The sequence below is a fragment of the Hyla sarda genome, chromosome 8, assembly GCF_029499605.1.
Source record: "Hyla sarda isolate aHylSar1 chromosome 8, aHylSar1.hap1, whole genome shotgun sequence".
NCBI lineage: Eukaryota > Metazoa > Chordata > Amphibia > Anura > Hylidae > Hyla > Hyla sarda.
In genome coordinates, this window is record NC_079196.1 from 185,920,984 (window position 1) to 185,945,361 (window position 24,378).

The 24,378-nt window shown below is 41.7% G+C and overlaps 1 protein-coding gene across 1 annotated transcript in view; it reads right to left on the reverse strand.

Moving 5' to 3' along the window:
• The window catches only part of LMTK2 (lemur tyrosine kinase 2), a 104,195-nt gene that overhangs the window by 16,962 nt on the left and 62,855 nt on the right, over positions 1-24,378 (reverse strand). The window contains exons 6-7 of the mRNA XM_056536913.1: positions 24,183-24,270; positions 7,876-8,009 (exon numbers count right to left, since the gene is read on the reverse strand). Of these exons, the coding sequence (XP_056392888.1) occupies positions 7,876-8,009; positions 24,183-24,270 (222 nt within the window). The remainder of the gene's footprint in view (positions 1-7,875; positions 8,010-24,182; positions 24,271-24,378) is intronic.

Here is a 24,378-nt window from a genome sequence, read left to right on the forward strand (position 1 = left end):
CAAAACAACAACTCCCAGTATTGTCGGACAGCCGTTGACTGTCCAGGCATGCTGGGAGTTTTTCAACAGCTGGAGGCACCCTGTTTGGGAATCACTGGCGTAGAATTCCCCTATGTCCACCCCTATGCAATCCCTAATTTAGGCCTCAAATGCGCATGGCGCATGGAGCCCTGTCGTATTTCAAGGCAACAGTTTAGGGTCACATATGGGGTTTCGCCGTACTCGGGAGAAATTGTGTTACAAATTTTGGGGGTATTTTCTGCTTTTACCCTTTTTTAAAAATGTCAAATTTTTGGGAAAAGAAGCATTTTAGGTAAAAAAAAATATTTTTTTTTTTACATATGCAATAGTCGTGAAACGCCTGTGGGGTATTAAGGTTCACTTAACCCCTTGTTACATTCCCCGAGGGCTCTAGTTTCCAAAATAGTATGCCATGTGTTTTTTTTTTTTTGCTGTCCTGGCACCACAGGGGCTTCCTAAATGCGGCATGCCCCCAGAGCACAATTTGCTTTCAAAAAGCCAAATGTGACTACTTCTCTTCTGAGACCTGTAGTGCGCCAGCAGAGCACTTTTCACCCCCATATGGGGTGTTTTCTGAATCGGGAGAAATTGGGCTTCAAATTTTGGGGGGTATTTTCTGCTATTACCCTTTGTATAAATGTAAATTTTTTGGGAAACCAAGAATTTTAGGTAATTTTTTTTTTTTTACATATGCAAAAGTCGTGAATCACCTGTAGGGTATTAAGGATCACTTTACCCCTTGTTACGTTCCCCGAGGGGTCTAGTTTCCAAAATGGTATGCCATGTGGGGTTTTTTGCTGTTCTGGCACCATAGGGGCTTTCTAAAAGGTGATATGCCCCCCAAAAACCATTTGACGCTCCTTCCCTTCTGAGCCCTCTACTGCGCTGCCGAACAATTAACATAGACATATGAGGAATGTGCTTACTCGAGAGAAATTGGGTTTCAAATACAAGTAAAAATGTTCTCCTTTTTACCCCTTGCAAAAATTCAAAAATTGGGTCTACAAGAACATGAGTGTAAAAAATGAAGATTGTTAATTTTCTCCTTCACTTTGCTGCTATTCCTGTGAAACCCCTTAAGGGTTAAAACGCTGACTGAATGTCATTTTGAATACTTTGGGGGGTGCAGTTTTTATAATGGGGTCATTTATGGGGTATTTCTAATATGAAGACCCTTCAAATCCACTTCAAACCTGAACTGGTCCCTGAAAAAAAGCGAGTTTCAAAATTTTGTGAAAAATTGGAAAATTGCTGCGGAACTTTGAAGCCCTCTGGTGTCTTCCAAAAGTAAAAATTCATCAATTTTATGATGCAAACATAAAGTAGACATATTGTATATGTGAATAAAAAATAAAATTATTTGGAATATCCATTTTCCTTACAAGCAGAGAGCTTCAAAGTTAGAAAAATGCAAAATTTTCAAATTTTTCATCAAATTTTGGGATTTTTCACCAAGAAAGGATGCAAGTTACCAAAAAATGTTACCACTATGTTAAAGTAGAATATGTCACGAAAAAACAATCTCGGAATCAGAATGATAGCTAAAAGCATTCCAGAGTTATTAATGTTTAAAGTGACAGTGGTCAGATTTGCAAAAAATGGCCGAGTCCTTAAGGTGAAAAAGGACTCAATCCTTAAGGGGTTAAACATGACTATGGGATTCTACTAGGGAAATCATGTTTTATAATAAATGCCCCTTCCTTGATCCTCCCACTGCCCTATCTTCAGCAGCAGATCAGCACACAAACTTTTCAATACAGTAGACTGTTGGCTTCCCAGCCAGTAGTCCTGTGGTAATGACATGTATGTTGCCTTTCTTTCCTTCAAGGAATGTATAGAATACATTCGCATATTAATACAGAGGAGACGGAGTCGAAAGTACAGAAAACTCTGGAGTCGGAACATTTATCTACCGACTCCACAGCCCTGGTTCTGAACCAGACACAGCCTAGCACACTATGGAGTTCTGCACTTCCCCATCTGTCAGTACATCATATAAAGTAAATACTTTTAAGAAATTCTTTACTCACAGTATAATCTAGACATGTTAAACCTAAAACACACAGAACGCTCAGTAGTGCATTCAGGTACAAGACGTAACCTTTTCATTTTGGTTATAAAACACATATCCCAGGAAATCTCATAAAGTTAAGTCTTCATCAAAACAAATGACCCGATACATTGGTCCCCTTTCATGCTGCTAGACACAACAATGTTCAACCATAAAGATAGATGTTAAAAAGACATAATTATAAACCCTCCCCCATGAACAATCAGATAATTGTAGAGGAAGGGCGACATTAGCATTCCTGGTGTGCACCCTTATTGCTTATAATGTTCCTGTATAAATAAGAGATATATAAGAAAGATGTCAAAAGTTTTGATCAGAGCTTTTCTCCAATCTCTCTCCTTGCTACAGAAGTCAGATTCTATAGAAAGTCTATGTAACATAGACCCTGATCGATCAAAACTTTCGGCATGTCTCTGACATGCCAAACGTTTCTTTTAAATGACGGTAACAATTCAAAAGGCGCCACTTCGATAAAGGCTACACTACAGTATGGACATTAAGGGGGTTATCAAGGATAAGAAAACCAGAGTATTACTTCAAAAAAACAGCACCACTCCAGTCCTCAGGTTGTGTGCGGTATTGCAGCTCAGTTCCATTAAATGAATGGAGCCAAGTTGTAATACCACACAACTTGACAGGTGTGGTACTGTTTTTTGAAGAAATTAGCTGTTTTATGGTCTCTGAATAACCCCTTTCTATCTCTATATATTATAAAAAAAAATTGCATTGCACTGACTACAAGCCCCTGCTGTATAATAGAAATTTTCCTATGACTGCATGTTCCTGTGGGTTTGTTAGTTAAATCATTGGGTCCCTTTATACCTTTTCTTATTGTATCTTTACTGTCTTTTTAGTTAAGAATTCTGAATACAAATGGATTGAATATATTTGAATATATTATTCTGCTTTTTATAGGTCTGGTTTTTGTAGGACACTGCAATGGGGAATATCACAGTGTAGGCCAGGGCTTCCCAACCAGCGTTGCTCCAGCTTTTGCACAACTACAACTCCCAGCATGCCCGGACAGCCAAAGGCTGTCCGGGCATGCTGGGAGTTGTAGATTGCAAAAGATGGAGGCTCCTTGGTTGGGAAACACTGTAGTAGGCAATGTGTGCGTCTAGTGTAGGGTCAGTCTGCTTAAAGCACTAGAATTGAGAGTCTGTAGTAACCAGCATCCCTAAAATGAAATACCCAAAGAACCCCTTTGCTGTTGGGTCACTTGAAATGTTCAGATGTAAACTCTGACCAGGTATCATGATGGAGGCGGTGAGGCTACATGGTCAGGATAAGATATTATGTAGGTAAGGAAGCAGCAGCAAAATAACAGTTTTAGACATACCCAGCATGGAAACATTGTAGTGCATGCAATACAGAAGAATTATTAATATACACTGCGGTTTTAACATGATGAGTGTAAATACATTGTTTTACATTATATTAAGAGCTTAATCAATTCTTTACAATAGTTAAGTACCTAAAGCTTGGCTAAACTGCACTTGGCTCCAAAGGTTTTGGTAGGATCATCATCAGAAGTATTGAGCAGCTAATTCTGGGCAATAGATTGTTCAATGCATCTCACAGTCAGGAGATGGGCAAAAAACACGACATACAAGGGGAGGAGCAGGATCACTGTGTTGGGTTTGGGGGGGGGGGGGGGGGGGGGGGGGGATCCAGAGAGACTGCTTGGCTGCATTCATTTACCACCAATAACAAAATCACTGATGCTGGAGATTTGCCTGTAACTCAGACAGCATCAGGATATTGTTGCTGGAAGTAAACACAAGTATCATCTCTCGTGTACATGGACAACGCTTACTAAGAACTGTGTTCAGACATCACAGCACATTTAACATTGTACAAAATGAATGCGCATCTATCAAATAGGAAAATATATGGGTAACACAGCACAATGACCCCTTCATTACTCACCCCAGATCTTACCCCACTTGGGTTCCATGCAAGAAAAAAAAAAAAAAAAAAAAAGGAAAATTCTACCTATAGCGGAGAAATGAGGACTGAAAGGTCTCCAGCAGGTTTTTCACTCTTTTCACTGTTTGAACTATTATTCTAAATGTGTGACCATAAATAAGCTGTGAATTTCAGAAAAGCTCCAGATAGAGTAAAGATTAGGCTTGTCTGACGCCATCCCGCAGGTATATTATACTGCATTAAAATAAATTAAAGTAACAATATTTTAATATTAACAGGTTCCAGACAGAGTACATATGTGTGTGTGTATTAGCATTGATTACAACCAACACTGACAATGCATTTTGAATGTGGACAGAGTATATAAAATAAAACTAAACATACAGCACAATCATCTACTGTATAGTGTTGGGTGAGCATCCTCTTAACTTGAGATCTGAAGTTCTACTGAAATTCTTAAGGATCCGGTCCCAGGATCTAGATCACAGTTGGATGTGGGCAGCATCGAGTCTTATCTATAAAGGCGTATAATGATGTTGTGCTCAAAGTGAAACAGCATAAGCGGATTTCATGGTTTATTAATATGTACACCAAATAAGGGGTCAATAGCACATGTAACGCTGCTCTTTTCTTTCCGATGTAATGACAGAGGCAAGTTGTGGAGCGCTTTGTGCACTGTGTGCACCATTTGTTTCAGAACAGTACCAAGTTAAATGTATCACTATGGATGGCAAATGGCAGTAAATTGAAATATACATATGATGGAACTAAAAACCATAATTGGAGATTAAAGGGATTCAGTCTTAGACATTTATTGTATATCCACAGGATTCACATGCAAGCAGAAACTGTACAGAGCAATGACTAAGATTATGGAAACCGAGCTCTCTACGGTTCCTTAAATCTAATGGAAGTGAATTAAAGGTGTGGGAACAGCATAGCCATCAGCGCCCTCATAAGGTGTAATAGGGGTCGGTGGAGCCCAGTTCTGGAGATTGTGGGTCCCAGAGGAAGGACTGGCATCAGACATTTATGGCACATTCTGTTTCCCTAACTGGAAAAAAAAAAGTTACAGGTAATCTGAGAGAATCATGGGGCAATTTTGTTTATTGCCGTGCAATTTTCTTTTCCTCAGGCTGTTCCTAAGTTATAGGCGCAAGGCAACCCTTGGGAAAGCCCTATAAATCTTCTCATTGACCACTACTAAATGTGTAGAATGAACTTTATAAACCATGCACATAGTGTACACAAGAGCCTAAGAAAACTACAAGTAAATTGCAAGGAAAATCAACTCAGATTCCAACACAAGCCAATAGTAGCCGGGACTAAGAACACTCCACACACTGCTACACTGACAGATCGCGTTTCAAGAAGATCAATGTAAACTGAGCCTCTGATCTAAAGTGTTCATCAATACGCACGTAGCAGATGACACTCCCGCAATTCCTGTAAGTGGAGAAATTGAATAGCCCCAGCCCGGCTGGTACTGAACTTATACCAGGTGCTGATACACATGAGAATATGGTATCCAAAAACATAAATTAAGTCTTAACTACAAGGATTCACTTACCACATTTTATTTTGCGTTTGCTAAACATGTCTTAGTTTTTAGATTAGATCATTTACACTAGTGGTCTTCAAACTGTTGGCCTCAAGTGTTCGGGCATGCTGAGAGTTGTAGTTTTGCAACCACTTGAAGTCCACAGTTTGGTGACCACAGATTTACACCCTTCTAACTAGAAGCATGCAGAAGTGCACTACAGGGCCACAGTATATTTATGCAACATTTGGAGAATTCTCTTCTTGAATTATAAGAACAAAAACAAGTTGTCTATCAATCAATATTGGGCTAAGAAATAATACTGACTTTCTTTTGGGGCATTAAAACTGCAAAATTGTTATCATGTTTAGTAATCGACATCTTTGGCATGTCTCTTAAAAAGTATGGGCTAAAGAAACCTAAAAGAAAAATGAATGCTCCAAGCGAACACACTGTTCTCCACACAAGATGCCCAGAGCATGGTCTAGACGGCATGTGGGACTTCTTAAACCAAGAGGTCAGGAACTCCACTCGAAACCAAGTGTCATATGTCAACTATTTGTAAAGAATGGCAACAAGTGCTTTCTCAGGCCACAGATTAAGTATCTGCGCACTGACAGGCAAGATACTGATATAATTCATACCAGACAAAGTGATGTAATAGAGCAAACCCATTACTGCCCTATCAGTTATTTTCAGAAGTTCCTTCAGAAAATGCCAATGGAAGTAACCAAATTGTTAATCTGCCCAAACACAATTTATAGCTTCTTTTTGGTACTAATAAAATGAGTTATAGTGTTGAGTAAATACTGGGGTTATCCCAAGATTCTAATTTAACACCTATTCAGAAGAGAGTAGATAACTGGCTGATCATCTGGGCTCAACCACTGGGACCTCCACTGATCATGAGAATGTGTGAGTAAATGGAGTGGCAGTCAAGCTGAGCATTATACTCTATCGTAGGCATTCTCGCAGCAAGGGAATGGACTAAGTGTGCATGCCTAACTGCTGCTTCATTCACACAGGGAACAAGGGACCCCAGTTCTCATGATCGGTGGAGGTCCTAGCAGTTTGACCACCAATCATAGAATAGGTGATAAGTTATAACCACTTTAAAATGTGTCCATAGACATAAAATGGGCTTTTCCCAAGATTAAAAGTTTCCTCATATACACAGGACAGATGAAAATTAGCCAATTGGCTGATGGCTGACCACTGGGAACTTCGAGGAGAGCCAAGCACTACACTTAGAGATTAAATAGAGTGGAGGCTAAACGTATGCACTGCTGTCCCATTAAAAGGAGAACTCCGGCATGGGTGGGAAAAAAACAACTTATCCCCTATCCTAAGCATAGGGGATAAGTGTTAGATCGCGGGGGTCCGACAGCTGGGGCCCCCTGCGATCTCCTGTACGGGGACCCAGCTCGCTCCTGCTCAATGCAGGAGCCGAGCGTTTTCGACCACACCCGAAGCTGCGGCCGACACGCCCCCTCCATACACTTCTATGGCAGGGCCGGAGATTGCCGAAGGCAGCACTCCAGCCCTGCCATAGAAGTGTATGGAGGGGGCGTGTCGGCCGCAGCTTCGGCTGTGGTCGAAAACGCTCGGCTCCTGCATTGAGCAGGAGCGAGCCGGGTCCCCGTACAGGAGATCGCAGGGGGCCCCAGCTGTCGGACCCCCCGCGATCGAACGCTTATCCCCTATGCTTAGGATAGGGGATAAGTTGTTTTTTCACACCCATACCGGAGTTCTCCTTTAACTTGAGGGAAAAGGGACCCCTATGGCGATAACTTTAATTCTTAGAATTATATAATATATTGTCAGTCAAACCCACTGACTTTGTTAGGACTGGACAACCATGAAGGCTAAAAGTTCAACCGAAAGCTATTGAAGTTTAATGGCCTTGTTTCATAAAGGGAATGGATTCAACGGAGGGGGCGAGGGGGTTCTGTTCAGTATCCTCACCTCTTTGTCAGAGTGAGGAGAGATTGGAAAGTGAATCTCACCCTGTATTACATGAACAAGCCATTGAATTTAATCTCCTCTGAGGTTGTGCTGCAAGGAAATTAAAGGCTTGAACTTCTAATAAATAAGGACAGTCTTTTTAATTGGAAATGTAATTGCTGAAGTGCTCTTCCATTCCTAAAGAAGCAGTAGTACTTTTCTGTGATTCAGAGGTCTAATATACAGTGCACTGTTAAACTAATATAATATTTGGTAACTACAGTGTATTTACTTACCAAGAAGGTAATTATTAATAAAAATATAAAATAAAATAAAACTATACAATACAAAATCTGCATAGGAAACATACCAGTGTACAAAATTGTGTTTGTGCATTACGGCCAGGCCAGCAGCGATCTCACATGCCATACGCTGGAGCAGAATGATCTCTGTGTCTCCATTCAGTTTCTCCTTCTCATTACTTAAATACGTCTTCAGGTCACCCTGCATAAGAAAAGAACATATCATCATCTGCTGAGGGCACTTCAGAGATGCTTAAAAAGCAGCAACTAAATACATTACTTAGATCTAATCAGTCAACAAGGTTATTATTAGTAAAGTTGTACGGCTTAATAGTCTTCAACTCATCAAGTTTCAAGTCTCAAATAAGAATTCCTCCTGAAGGCATGCACACAGCATATGGCCTTTTATGGGTAAAACTATAGGGTCTCTTAATGTATACCCCATCTTCACCCCTAGAGCTTTTACTAGACAAAAGGCATTTTGAAAACCAGCCTGGGCATGAAGACTGGAGGCAACATGTATCTGTAGTGGGACAGTTAGGTGCATGCAATCTAGCACAATGTGTCCTTATAAAGTAAGATACTGGAGACAACCCAAGGGGGGGGGGGATCCCAATCTATAATGTTCTTTCATGATGTTATAGGGTGTCCTGCTCTGTTTGAAAAGTTATTAGAAATACTCTGGACTGTGTGCTATAGTAAGGGCCACTTTACATATGTCCATCGTCAGGTGTCATTTTCCTCCGGGGCTGCAAAAGATGCGCTGAAGGGAAAATGAAGCCAGAACCAATCCCATTTAGGACGCCAGACCGGTGCAGACCGGGAAATGCAGCTTACTGCTTTCCCCCGTCCATGACGCACATACCCGTCAGGCAACTGATTGTTTTGACAGATGACAATTTATGCACTTTTTGAACATCAGTTGTGCCATCAGTTGTGAACAGTTTATGTAAAAAAACGAAAACAAATGACATACATACACCTAGCCTAAGCGATCAGATCACACCTGTGAATACTATGAAAATATAACCTTCAATCTAATTGGTTGGGACAGTTCTAAGCGACACATTTTGCCTTATAACAAGACAAATCCAAAAAAGCGAGTTTGGAGTCCTACCAGACAGGAGTGGGCACAGAGGAGTCCTACCAGACAGGAGTGGGCACAGAGGAGTCCTACCAGACAGGAGTGGGCACAGAGGAGTCCTACCAGACAGGAGTGGGCACAGAGGAGTCCTACCAGACAGGAGTGGGCACAGAGGAGTCCTACCAGACAGGAGTGGGCACAGAGGAGTCCTACCAGACAGGAGTGGGCACAGAGGAGTCCTACCAGACAGGAGTGGGCACAGAGGAGTCCTACCAGACAGGAGTGGGCACAGAGGAGTCCTACCAGACAGGAGTGGGCACAGAGGAGTCCTACCAGACAGGAGTGGGCACAGAGGAGTCCTACCAGACAGGAGTGGGCACAGAGGAGTGCTATCAGAAAGGAGAGAGCACAGAGGAGTCCTACCAGACAGGAGTGGGCACAGAGGAGTGCTATCAGACAGGAGAGAGCCCAGAGGAGTACTATCAGACAGGAGAGAGCACAGAGGAGTCCTATCAGACAGGAGTGGGCACAGAGGAGTGCTATCAGAAAGGAGAGAGCACAGAGGAGTCCTACCAGACAGGAGTGGGCACAGAGGAGTGCTATCAAAAAGGAGAGAGCCCAGAGGAGTCCTATCAGACAGGAGAGAGCACAGAGGAGTCCTATCAGACAGGAGTGGGCACAGAGGAGTCCTATCAGACAGGAGTGGGCACAGAGGAGTCCTATCAGACAGGAGAGAGCATAGAGGAGTCCTACCAGACAGGAGTGGGCACAGAGGAGTGCTATCAGACAGGAGAGAGCCCAGAGGAGTACTATCAGACAGGAGAGAGCACAGAGGAGTCCTATCAGACAGGAGTGGGCACAGAGGAGTACTATCAGACAGGAGAGAGCACAGAGGAGTACTATAAGACAGGAGAGAGCACAGAGGAGTCCTACCAGACAGGAGTGGGCACAGATGAGTCCTATCAGACAGGAGAGAGCACAGAGGAGTCCTACCAGACAGGAGTGGGCACAGAGGAGTGCTATCAGACAGGAGAGAGCACAGTGGAGTCCTATCAGACAGGAGAGAGCACAGAGGAGTGCTAGCCCACCCTCACTTACTGGACTTTGTCCATGCCTGTGCTTCAGCTCGGACAAAGTCAGGATTTTATAAGCCATGATTTCTATAAAATGGAAAAATAAATTTCTAATGGCATTAGAAAGGTTAATGTGCCAAGATGTACACCAAATAAAAAGTTTTAGAATCTGACAGTGCCAATTTAACAGCATGTCATCTGTAGCAGCACATCTACATCAGGTATGTTATGTGAGAGTGTACCCTACCGGTCATTCAGACATTACTGTGGAGCATCACTGCAGTCTTTTCTGCCATTCAGGCATAGCTGAAAAAATATGCCCTTAATAAAAAATAAAAAAATAAAAAACATCTACATTTAGTAGAAAATCACTGTGCTCAATTGTCACAGTTTCAAAACAAAGTTTATCCTTCATACTGCAAAAACTGAAATTTACAGCAAAACACAGTAACAAGTGGATTTTGTTGTGGCCACATACCCTATGGGGCACAAAGCTAGATGAGCAAAAAAATCAGGAGTTGGTCAAGTAAAGTATTCCACTTCCTTGCAGTCTTAACATACTTTCACTGCAATTGCCAACATTCAACTAATAGTAATACCTGAACCACATTTCCCTTTGATGGAATCCAGTAGTTACATGTTAGGAAACTAAAACATAATATTAGAGTTGTAACCTGATGCTTGGGCCCAAATGTAAAATCTGTAACAGGGCCCCCACATACCCTGTGCTATTTATACTACTGGTGTCTTATGTGGCAGAGGGGCTTTCAGACCTGCTCAGGCACTAGAACCTGGAAGTCCTGCCTCAGGCCGTATGAATGCCATGTGTGCACACCACTGTATAGATTCACAGAACAAAATCTGCAATCATCACAAACTATCAGGGTTCAGTTTAAGAAAAAACTAAAATATAGAATTCATGATGCAAAATAAAGTTGGATTCATATGTAAAGTTTTTGTGTCAAAGCCATGAGCAGATCTTAAAGGAAAGTTTAAAAAGACATAATAGCCTACTTTTGTATGTACTCTTGGCTTCAACATTACATAATGTTTCCTTTCCCATTCTTGCAGTAACTCTGGTTTTAAAACTTTACCACTAGATGGCAGCAAACAACTACAGTTAAAACCAAATTACTTCTACTTTCTCACAGTCAAATGACTAAAATGCAATTAACATAGTGCGGTTATATAATCTGCTGAATTTGCACTTGCTACTTTCGTAACTTTTTTGCAAAATGAATGAAGAAGGGAAAAAAAAAAAAACACAATACAGAGATCAACCGTAGCCATGGCTGCAACAGGTCCGTTCATGAGCAGTATTGTCGGAAGTGTTCAGGAAGCACAGCAGTTCAGCAATGTCATCATGACGTGGAGATCACAAACTTACAGGGCAGGGATGTTAAAGGGGTACTACACTGGAAAAAACATTTCTTTTAAATCTACTGGTGACAAAAAGTTAAACAGATTTGTCAATTACTTGTATTAAAAAATCTCAATCCTTCCAGTACTTATCAGCTGCTGTATACTACAGAGGTTCTTTTCTTCTAGAATTTCCTTTCTGCCTAATATTTCTTAATAGAAGTAATTTACAAATCTGTTTAACTTTCTGGCATCAGTTGATTTATAAGTGTTTTCCAGCGGGGTACCCCTGTAAGGGCCATAGTGCACAGAAGTTGCCAGCACTCTGCTAACTCAGTAACCGCAGAGACCAAACACCATCTGGCATTAAAATAAGCATAAAAACTGTCCCAGCCAGGAACTTCATGGTATGGGTTTCCATAGTTGGAAGCTGCGTGCCAGCCTAACATCACCAAGCACAATGTCAAGTGTAAGAGTGGTGTAATTGTTGTACTATTAGTAATGGCAATGTAGGGTACTGCAGCATTACTGCCTTAGGCTGCATTCACATAAAACATTTCTTACATCAAGGGACCGGATCCGGCTGGGAGATGTGAAAATCAGGCGCTCCTGTAACTCAGCCGGACCCGGCCCCATCTCAATTTAAATGAGCCGATCTGAGTCAGTAAGTGACTCTGGTCGGCTCATTTTTACCCCAGATCAGGTTTTGTGGCCAGGACTTAAAACCGTGGCATACTACGGTTTAAGTCCGGTCACAAAACTGGATACGGGACAAAAATTTGCCGACCGGAGCAACTATCTGACTCCGATCGGCTCATTTAAAAGATTTAGATTGGGGCCGGGTCCGGCTGGGATACGGGCCCGGTATGTAAGAAACGTTATGTGAATGCAGCCTTACCTTGCACCACTACTAATTGTACAACAATTGTAAGTTAAAGGGGTACTTTTTTTTTTTTTAAATGAACTGGTGCCAGAAAGTTAAACAGTTTTGTAAATTACTTCTATTAAAAAATAGTTGTCCTTCCAGTACATATTAACAGCTGTATGCTACAGAGGAAGTTCTTTTCTTTTTGAATTTCCTTTTTGTCTGCAGGAGAAAATCCTCCTAGCAAACCTATGCTGCTCTGGACAGTTCCTGACATGGACAGGTGTCAGCAGAGAGAACTGTGGACAAGACAAAAAAAATTAAAAAAAGAAAAGAATTTCCTCTGTAGCATACAGCTGCTAGTATGTACTGGAAAAATTAAGATTTTTCTATAGAAGTAATTTACAAATCTGTTTACCCCTGTAAGTAAACAAGGAGGCGGCGGTGGCGCTCACATGAGGGGATGTCTGGATTTGGACCCTGATGCTAGGTTCACACATCGGAATTTCCGTGCAGAATTCCGCTTGGCATGTCCGCACGGAAATTCTGCTGAAGCAGAGTCCCATTGTATTCAACGGGATTCTGCTGCTCTGTGCACACAGCAGAATTTCCGTACCAGATGTTTCCGGCACAGAAATTCCATTTTTTAGTGTCCGTACAAAGAATGAACACATCTATGAGACTGTTCATTCCTGTGCGGTCCTAGCGCCGCCAGATTATGGAAGAGCCCCAGAATGTCTGCATGTGTGAACACATAGCGTGACAATCTAACATTAAGGGACTATTCTGAGCACGGGCCATCAATGTTGTAAGGCTGAGTAAACCCTGTAACAGAGACATAAAAATGATTCCATTTAAAATGGATCCCTTTGATATATAATGGACTCTATAATGGTCACTATTTTTTAGGTCCAGGATACTTGCTGCAGAGGCGGCGTGAATCTCAGAGATGATGTAATAGTTTGCCATGATCTGATTCCTCAGCAAAGCTAATTTTAGGTCAATGTGCAAAGACCGATTCTAGAATAAAGTGAAACCAGTGCAGGAAGTCAGTAGGTTTAAGATTCTGCTCACTGATCCCAATTTCAGTAACGCCTTTAAAAAACATTTTTCATTAAGGTGTGAATAAATAGTAAAATTACTGCCAAGTAAGACCGGCTCCAATTAGAATTCAGGCAACACCCTGAATAAAGGCTATGGTAACCCATATGCGGACGCTAAGGCTTGAATCATAATGCCCTGTGCACAGCCTCATTCCTCCAAGAAGCAGCACAGCCTGCAAAACCCAACAAGATTTTCTCTTATTTTTATATTTATTTCTAGTTACTCATCTTGAGATGACTCACTGAACCGGTAACTGGGATGATACATTATATGAGATACTTTCCTCACAACTCAATACTCCACATGGAGCAGAGCTGTTAAACCTGAATCTGTAGTGAAAGCGTGCAGAGCTTCCAGGCGGCTGAACACGTGGGTAAAAAGCTTTAAAAACATTGGTCACTTACTTTAATCTTTGGAGTAGTTGCAGAGTTTTGGCAGTTTAATCCTCTTTCAATTGGGCTGCTGCGCGCAATGGAGGCAGGGAGCAGAGCTTCCTTGCCTCTTCACTGCTGCCTCCTGATGGAGCAGGGCAGCTACGCCTGTGCTCTGCTCAGAGAGCACAGCACTCACCCACAGCAAGCTAGGGAATACATCAACATATTTATCAGGCAAGGAATGTTCAGGAGGCAGGGGAGTTTGGAGAGCCGTCTCCCTGCCTCCATTACTAGGAGTAGAGGATCAAACTTCCATAACTCTAACTACTCCAAAAGAATAAAGTAAGTGACCACTGTTTTTAATGCTGTTCACCTACACTTGAACCCAGTATTTTGAGTTTAGTGCGGGTGGACAGACTGTCAGTTTCTCTTTAACCCCCTAAAGACCAAGCCCATTTTGACCTTAAAGGGTAGCTCCCACCATCCTATTTTTTTTTTTATCCTGGCCCTGCCTATTGCCAATCTATCCCTAACACCCTCCCTGCTTTTAATTTTTATTTTTACTATATTAAAAATGCTTTTTGTCTGCCTGGCAGTGTGCTCACTACCAGGCAGACTTCCCCAGCAGGCACCACGTCACTGATGCCTGCTGGGGGGGGGGGGGGGGGGACTTCCGCCCTTAGTTCATCTACACAGGGTGCCCTCCAGCTGTTTCATCACTACAACTCCCAGCTTGCCCTGACATCTATTGGCTGTCAGGGCATGCTGGGAGTTGTAGTATTGAAACAGCTGGAGGCACCCTGTGTAGATAAACTATTAGTTACATACGGCGCTAGCCCGTCCCCTCCGTCTCTCCCCCCCCCCCCCCCCCCCCGGGCCATACCCCGTTCCCTCCATCACAACCCGCCCCCCCCCCCCCCCTTACACTTACTGCAGAGTCTGGCAGCAGGCGTGCAGGGACATCTGCGGAGGCGATGTGCGGGAGGAGTGCGCTCGCTCCCTGCCTGTCTGACAGGCAGGGAGCAAGAGCAGGCTGAATGAATAAGGACCGATGCCCGGCCGCATCGGTCCTTTTTCAGGCGGGACGTCACGCCAGGCTGCAGCCGGCCACTAGGAGGGAGACCCCTAGTGGCCGGTTTTCAAATGTAAATTAAACAATTTTAATAAAAAAAAAATAAAAAAAAGTATATTAGAGATATGTTGTAGTACATAAGTACTACAACATATAAAAAAAAAAAAAAAGTTGGTGACAGTGCCCATTTAAGGACCAGGCCAATTTTACTTTTGCATTTTAGTTTTTTCTTCAAAAAATCATAACTTTAATATTTTCATCCCCACAGACCAGTATGAGGGCTTGTTTTTTGTGCGACCAGTTGTCCTGCATAATTACATCACTCATTTTCCCATAAAATGTATGGCGCAACCAAAAAAAAATACTATTTGTGTGGACAAATTAAAAAGAAAACCGCAATTTTTCTAATTTTGGAAGGTTTCGGTTTAACATCGTACAATTTACGGTAAAAATGACATGTGTTGCTTATTCTGTGGGTCAAAACGATTAACATGATACCCATGATTACATACTTTTCTATTACTGTTGCGCAAAAAAAAAAAATGTTAAATATTTTTTTTAAATCGCTAATTTTTTTTTTTTAAACCAAATTAGTATGTTTGAAATCCTTCTATTTTGACGACCTATAACTTTTTCATTTCTCCGTATAAGCGGCGGTATGAGGGTTCATTTTTTGCTCCATGATATGTACTTTTTATTGATACCACACTTGTGTATATAAAACGTAATTTTTTTCAAAATTTTTTTTTTTTTTTATAAAATGTGACAAAAAAGCAGCAATTCTGCGCTTTTTTTTATGTTCATGCTCAATAACATATATATTATATTTTAATAGTTCTGACATTTACCCACATGGCGATACCAAATATGTGTTTACAATAAAATTTTTTTTTTTTTTTTTTTACACTTTATGGGGGTAAAATGGAAAAAAAAAGGACATTTAACATTTTTATTGGGGAAGGGATTTTTTTCCCTTTTTTTAACTCCTTTGATTTCTAATAATGTTCAGTGCTATGCATAGGGCATAGCACTGATCAGTGTTATCGGTCATCTTCTGCTCTGGACTGCTCGATCCGTGGAAGGCGGAGGAGGCAGGTGAGGGGACCTCTGCTGCGGGTGATCCGATCATCCATATTTCTGACCACACTGCCGCAGATGCCGTGATCTGTATTGATCACGGGATCTGTGCGATCGTGGATGTCGGCCATTACCGGCAGGTCCCTGGCTGCGATTAGCAGCTGGAACCAGCTGCGCATGATCCGAGCATCGCTCCGATGCTCACGGTCATGTACAGGACGTAAATATACGTCCTGGTGTGATAAGTACCGCAGCACCAGGACATAAATTTACATCCTTGGTCGTTAAGGGGTTAATATCCATTCCAATTTAAAGCAGCAGCACCCCAGAAAATACATTTGTCTTTTGTTCACCCAGTTTTAAAACATTTTGGCCTCTCCGTTGTGCCATTTTGAAGCCTCCGTATCAAGATTCCATTGAGGAGCTGAAACATTGCCTTGATACTGGCTCAACTAAGGAAAACTTTTTTGGGGGTTTGATTTTTGGGAATCCCGCTTCTTCATTATGAGTTGATATCTTCATAGATCTCCATGCTGTTCCTCTGTTATTCCTCCTGGAAATGTATTAAATCATTAACTGGGGATTATAATTCCTCCTGTCAAATCAACTGGACGTGAGACTGCTTAGAAACAGGCTGCATTGACAAATAATAGAAGCAACAAGAGATCCGTTCGGGAGATCGCGGGGGGGCCCCTGGCTCCCTGCATGAAACTAGCGTTTGACCACAGCATGAAGCTGCGGCTGACACGCCCCTCCATGCAGTTCTATGGCAGAGCCAGAGATTGCCAAAAGCAGCCCTCCAGCTCTCCTATAGAACTGTATGGAGGGGATGTTTCGGCAGTTGTCAAAAAATGCTTATTTCTTGCAGGGAGCCGGTGTTCCATATGGGTGATCGCAGGGGGCCCCAGCAGTCGGATCCCCCGCTATCTAACACTTATCCCCTATCCTTAGGATAGGGCATAGGTTGTACATCCTGGAGTAATCCTTTTAGGGTAGGGCTACAATGCAACTTTGGCCACAACACAGATCATGTGGGCAAAGATTGCCACATCGCAGCTAATTAAAGTGAATGGGGTCACATAGAGACGGGCAAGTGACCATAACCGTGACCTGAAGTACATGTTGGATAGATTTGTTGGGTCAAGTTTGTAGGAACTAACGGATGCAACCCATTCACTTCAATAGCTGCGATACAATGTCATTCAAACAGCAACTTTAATCTTGCATTGCGCAACCCAAGTCATGCCCAAAGTTGCTGTGTAGCCCTGGACTAATCCATACTTTTATAGGAGTAGTAAAAGGAATAGCAAAGAGTTATGGACACACAACTGATTCAGGGCTGTTTCATGAGAAAACAAATACTGACAGATGAGTAGAGCAGGCCTGTCCTCTGTTTGTCCAGGTTAGGCTGGGTTCACACCACGTTTTCACCCATACGGGACCGCATACGGCTGGGGGGAGCTAAAACCGGGTGCTCCCGTATCCCTGCCGTATGCCACCCATATGTAATTCATTTCAATGAGCCGACCGGAGTGAAACGCTGACTCCGGTCAGCTCATTTTTGCCCCATATGTGGTTTTCCACCGGAACTAAAACCATAGTGGACCACGGTTTTAGGTCCAGTGGAAAACCGCATATGAGTGGACCGAGTCAGCGTTTTACTCCAGTCAGCTCATTGAAATGAATTACATACGGGCGGCATACGGCAGGGATACATGAGCGCTCCCCCCAGCCGTATGCGGTCCCGTATGGCTGAAAACGTGGTGTGAACCCAGCCTTAAAAAGCTATTTTTAGTAATATAATAAATTCACACAGAATGCCGGCCCTCTAACAATCAGGATTGTTTTCATTCATACAACCCATCATCTCACCGGCAATCTGACAACACAGCGGTGTGCCCGAGAGGCGATTACATGGGACTGATGGTTCTTAGCATAAAGTGAAGCAGAGAACAGAACCACAATAATATTCATTCCCTAATACTCTAATTACTCTAGAAGAATACATCGCCAAGCAAATTGGACATGGATAAAGTCAAAGGACTGGAAATGCAAGAGAGTGCTGTATTCTTCTAGTAATTGAACAGTATGTGTATATGCTATAGGTTAGGACTGGGAAAGTAAACCAAACATTGTCGTTTGGACTCTTTTTGTTTTTTGATTAACTGTCCAGTGCTGGTTGGTCAGACACGCTCAGTCTCATGGCTTCAGATGGCAGTGATTCAGGCTATTGAGCAGCTCAGCTAATAATGATAAAAAAAAAAGCCTCATCTAATAGAGAAATGTAACATTTAATAATGAGTCAATTCTTTCATAGCACTGACTAAGTACAGTCTGATTCACACTTTGTTTTGCAGTTATTTGGACTGCTAACTAATCTTTAATCCTATAAGCAGTTTATGGAGTTGAAAGTCATTTTATTACATAATAAGCAGCAAGTGTCATCCCCCTGCCCCCCCCCAACACTTTCTTCATATACTTTGAGCCTAAAAAGATTAGTGGCCACCTAATTGCATTTGTTTTCAGCCTTTGCTGAATTTACTAGCCAACAATTCACACAGGTCACTTAACATCCAGAGAACAAACAGAAGCACAATCACAAATAACGCCTGCCTAAATCCTAACACAACAGAAGCACAATCACAAATAACGCCTGCCTAAATCCTAACACAACAGAAGCACAATCACAAATAACGCCTGCCTAAATCCTAACACAACAGAAGCACAATCACAAATAACGCCTGCCTAAATCCTAACACAACAGAAGCACAATCACAAATAACGCCTGCCTAAATCCTAACACAACAGAAGCACAATCACAAATAACGCCTGCCTAAATCCTAACACAACAGAAGCACAATCACAAATAACGCCTGCCTAAATCCTAACACAACAGAAGCACAATCACAAATAACGCCTGCCTAAATCCTAACACAACAGAAGCACAATCACAAATAACGCCTGCCTAAATCCTAACACAACAGAAGCACAATCACAAATAACGCCTGCCTAAATCCTAACACAACAGAAGCACAATCACAAATAACGCCTGCCTAAATCCTAACACAACAGAAGCACAATCACAAATAACGCCTGCCTAAATCCTAACAGAAGCACAATCACAAATAACGCCTGCCTAAATCCTAACACAACAGAAGCACAATCACAAATAACGCCTGCCTAAATCCTAACACAACAGAAGCACAATCACAAATAACGCCTGCCTAAATCCTAACACAACAGAAGCACAATCACAAATAACGCCTGCCTAAATCCTAACACAACAGAAGCACAATCACAAATAACGCCTGCCTAAATCCTAACACAACAGAAGCACAATCACAAATAACGCCTGCCTAAATCCTAACACAACAGAAGCACAATCACAAATAACGCCTGCCTAAATCCTAACACAACAGAAGCACAATCACAAATAACGCCTGCCTAAATCCTAACACAACAGAAGCACAATCACAAATAACGCCTGCCTAAATCCTAACACAACAAAGCACTTGCCAAAGTAAATATAAACATGATGCTGCATAAAACCTGTCCTAGAATGGGATCTAACAGAGAAATTAGATCACAGGCCCAATGCCTAAACAAAGATTATAGATTTATGAAAACAGGCACATTGTATGAAAAGGACAGCCCCTCGTGATTGTTTTTGCCAATCACTGGCAGATTGTGTGGAAAGATGTGGTCAGCGTTTGAAATGTTCAACTAACAGTTGGACGAATAATTTTTTATTTAAGAATGATCATTCATTTACTAAGATTTTTCAGGAAAGTATGTCCTCAGAATGTGCGCATCATTAATACTTAGCCCAATAGATTAGCATCGCTGTGATTAGTGGTAGTCCAGTCTCTAGGGCTTAAAGGGGCATTCCAGGATTTTTTTTAAATTTAATTTGACTATGCTACAAGGGCTGTAAAGTTAGTAGGGCTGCAGCTAACGATTATTTTAATAATAGATTAGTTATCGATTATTTTATCGATTAATCGGAAGAAAAAACAAGGGGTTCAGCTGCTTCTACTTGAAAAAGTATGTACAATGGCCATATTAAAAGTTTCTAGCATGTGAGGTGACCAAAAAGCAGCAATTTTTTTTTTCCCGTTTACACCGGTTGCTGTAAAGGATCATTAATGTACAGAAACCAGTGTAAATTTGATACTGCCGCATGGGTAACTCTGCACATACTACCATTTGTATAGCAGTGTGTATGTAGTACAAACACACTGCTATACACATGGGGGTATGTGCAGAGCATTGCATCCTATATCTGTACTACAGACACAAGAGTGCAATGCTCTGCATATACTGCTATACACATAGGGGTATGTGCTGTCTTGGAACCTCAACCTACCGTATGGGGGCCTTGGAGGTGGCGGCAGAAAATGGAGGGTCACTGATCCTCATGGGCTGAGTGGGGGAAATACAGATAAAATGGTGGCGGGGGAGGAGACAGGAGGAGCAGCAGCCTCCTAACTGGTAACACTGATTGGAGGGTGGAGCTGAGAGTCACAGCCTGAGACTGTCAGAGGCTGGTGTGGGATTTTCGGGACTCGCGCCTGACCGCCCGCCCGCAGCAGCCTCCTGACCGCGGACAACGAATCGGGCAATTATTCGATAATGGGATTCGGCGACTACAAATCTCGTTATCGAATTTAATCGATTTTATCGATTAGTTGTTTCAGCTCTAATAGTATAGTTCATAATATAGTGTCTGTACCTGTGTGTGATGGTGGTCTCTCAATTCTTATGTGATTTTCACCCCAATATTTATTTTTTCCCAGGTTGCAGTGCCCCGAGACATGACATCACTAATCAGTTGTGCAAAGGCAACCAGTCCTGCTTCAACGGGTGGTGCGACTGCTGGGTGGGAGAGAGATTATTTTGCAACAGCTGTAGGCACCCTGATTAGAAAACACTGGTCTTTTGAATGGATGCATCTCATTTGTGCTGCAATGGGTGGGGTGGCGGATGTATGGGAGGGAGGAGTGTAACTTCACATTTACAAACATGGAACTATGGGATGTGTAGTTTAAGAGACCGAACTCCAACAGGAAATACCCAGTTCACAAAATGATAGCCTGGCAGGTATGTTCTAAAATCACCTTATGGTGGATAACCCCTTTAATCCCTTCTTGAGAATGAAGGGACCACATGGCACTAATTCAGGACTGCACCTCTAGCACAACCCCTTTTAAGGCCCCTTTCACACTACCGTTGTTACACGGTTATGTGATGGGCGTTAGGGGCACCAGGGAAAATAGCGGGAGAAAAAAATTACAGCTTGCGCCGTCTTGACAGCAGTTGTTGACGTGGCGCAACAGCAGTATGAAAGAAGCCTAAGATGGACCCTCACTGATCATAAAGCGATGCAAGGTCCTAGCAATGTGCTACCCATTTATGACACTAAAATACTAACTGACCTTTATGACTATCAGAAGGGGACATGTTCTAAGGCTGGGTTCACAAAAAGGAATTTCCGACTGGAATTCTGTTTTAACCCATTCACACTGCCGAATTTTCTATTTCAGAACACTGAACTTGCTGAATGTTCCGGCGGAATGCATGCCACAGACATTGCTGTCTATCGGGATGGTAATGTCCGTGCGGTCTGAACTCTGAGTCACACTGAGAATTTGTACAGTCACGGACTCTGTAGTGTGAACCAAACCTAAGAGTTCTATTTAAAAACTAGCCTTGAGTTTTGGGCTTTTCCCATTTTAAAACCATAGTCTCTCATGGCAGCATTAAAGGAAAACGGTCAGCCTGTTCACCCACACTAAACACAACTTAGATATGTCCAGTAGATGATCCTCTAATAAATTCAGTGAACTGCACACAGGGGGCAGGGCTCCGCCCACTCAATTTACATGTTAATTGTGACTCTACATCCCAGTAGAGTCATAGACAATTAATATGTAAATTGAGTGGGTAGAGCCACTATATCCTAGTGAAGTGGAGTCACAGACAATGGAACTGTAAATTGAGTGGGCAGAGCCTCGCCCCTTGTGCGTGATTCATTGAATTTAGCAGATGATCTTCTAGGGGAAATATCTTAAGTGATCCCTTGTTGGACTCCTGTTCACTGACACTAAAACCCACTGTATTGGGTTCAGCATGGGTGAACAGGTTGACCGTTTCCCTCTCAGCTCTCCAATCACCCCCTTTTCCAATTTTTCAAGGAAAACAAAAAACATATTTGGTATTGCCACTAGTGGAAAAAACCTTATTAATCCTGTACAGTAAATGTCAAATGGGAAGGGGGGCTACAGATTTTCTATCTTTTGGTCACATCATAGATCACAAAAAAATAAAAAAAATAACAAAAAAAATAAAATAAAAAAAGTCCCATCTAAACTAAGGTGGTAGCAACAAAAACCGATCACTGCGCACAATTTTTTTTTTTTTATAAAAAGGGCAATTTCAAACATACTTATTTTGTTTTAACAATTTTTACTTTAAGAAAAAAAAATTGTAAAGAAATACAAAAAGTAAATATGGGTCTTGTAATTGTAGTGACCCACAGAATAAAGACAACATATCAGTTTTACTGTAAATGGCGTAATGGTGCATAAAAACGAGAGATTTTGCCAAAAGTAGCAAATTTACCTTTTTTGGGGGGAAATTTACTGTTTTGCTGTACATTTCATAGTATTTAAAAAAATGTCTGTCGGCAAAAAAAGGCCATGCCATTAAGGGGTTAAAGTACACTACACCACCTCCACGCACACACGATATTTCCACTGCATAGTTGGGCTAAAAGCTGTCCAAAAATGTGCATTATATTGCATCCACTACAAAGGAGGATAAAACATAGGCTTGCAGTGAGTGTGAAAATCTGTAGAATGCCCTTAAATCTTCATGGATATTTCTTCTGTGGGTGTATAGGGTTTGTATGGTAGATTTAATGCTGATGCTCTAGATAATCGTGTATTTCTTTTAATCTTCTGCAAAACAGCAGTGAAAAGCACAAGCTACTAATGTTAATCACATTTTACAAAGGTCGACCCCACCAGTGACTGTGTAGGTGGCTGACAGCGGATTTTGATAACCATCTATGGTACTTCTCTTTGCTTAAACTACATTTGCTGCTACAGCCCACGTCATGTTATAATGTAATTGTATTTGTTACCATAGAGAAACAGTAGGTGCTATACGATACAGGAGCTAGCATGGGTCCTAATCTGTTTAGCTCATCATGGTATGTACGTCAGGTACTCGTGGGACTGAGACTATGTGAGGGATTAAAGGGAAGAATTCACACATTACCTTATGTAGCACTCTGTACAGTCTCCTGTTAGTAACTAGGGACACAGTCTGAATGCTAGATATTTGTCAGCATTACAGCGAGAGAGATTGGTTTACTGGATGAGCCAAAAACAAAGATGACATCTACAAATATCTTGTAGGTAAATCACCTACATTTTTTGGCCCTTGTTAAACCACAACTACAACTTCCAGCATGACAGCACAGAGTTCAGCAGTAGCTGGAAATCACATGAACACTGACTTCGGTTAGACTTTTCATTCCATACAAGCTATAGCATACTGCTGTAATAGGTTGGTAATATGGTAAATATTATATTTTTCAAAATTGACAGCCAGTTTTCTGTATAGGCACACCATCAATATCAGACTAGTGGGGGTATGACACTGAGCCCCTTCTGGTCCTCTGTTCACTTCATCTGCATCATGCTGCAGTTCTTTGCACAGCTACTGCTGATAGAATGAAACATGCAAGGAGAAGTGTCACTAAACATTGAAGAGGCTTTGGGGATCTTATTGAGCACCTTAACCCCTTAAAACAGCTGATCAGCACAGGTTCCGGGTGTATTATCCCCGTCAATCTGATTTTGACGCTCCGGATAAGTTAAATAACCCCTTGAAGTTACAGTTTTCATAAGGAAATGTTCATGATAAAGCTCATTTCTAAAAGTAAAATGTCTATTATACCACATAACTTACACGCAAACATGCATAAAACAAAACTCATAACCCAATAATTGTGTAAGATCACTCAGCAAGGTACTACAATATAGAAAATATTATTATTATTATTATTATTATTAATTAGTATTAAGCCTTGGCTATTAAATGGCAATACTATAAAAAAAACAAAAAAAATCACAAGACACATCATATTCCCTATGGATAGTGAGTCCAATGCGTCCTTATGACAACATCAAACTTTCTGCATAGTATTAAGTCACAGAGTAGCCATCAAGTTGAAATCCTGAATGCAAGATTCAAGAAGAGAACTTTGCACATTACACTCTTATTGTAGACCTGGTGACGATTCTCGTGATAAATAACTCCAAGTTAAAGGGTATTTTTATAGCACTGTAAATAACTTACCAAGTCACATATCTCAAATACCATGAGGTAGGGCAAAGTCTCCAGACAGTGACCGACACACTGTACAATATTTGGATGATGCAGGTAGCTAGAAAAGAGAGGGGAAAAAATATAAAAGTGCTATAGGAATGTGTATAGGCTCAAAAATATATCTAATACATCACACTGTATTGTCATTACATTTGTGCATTGTTAT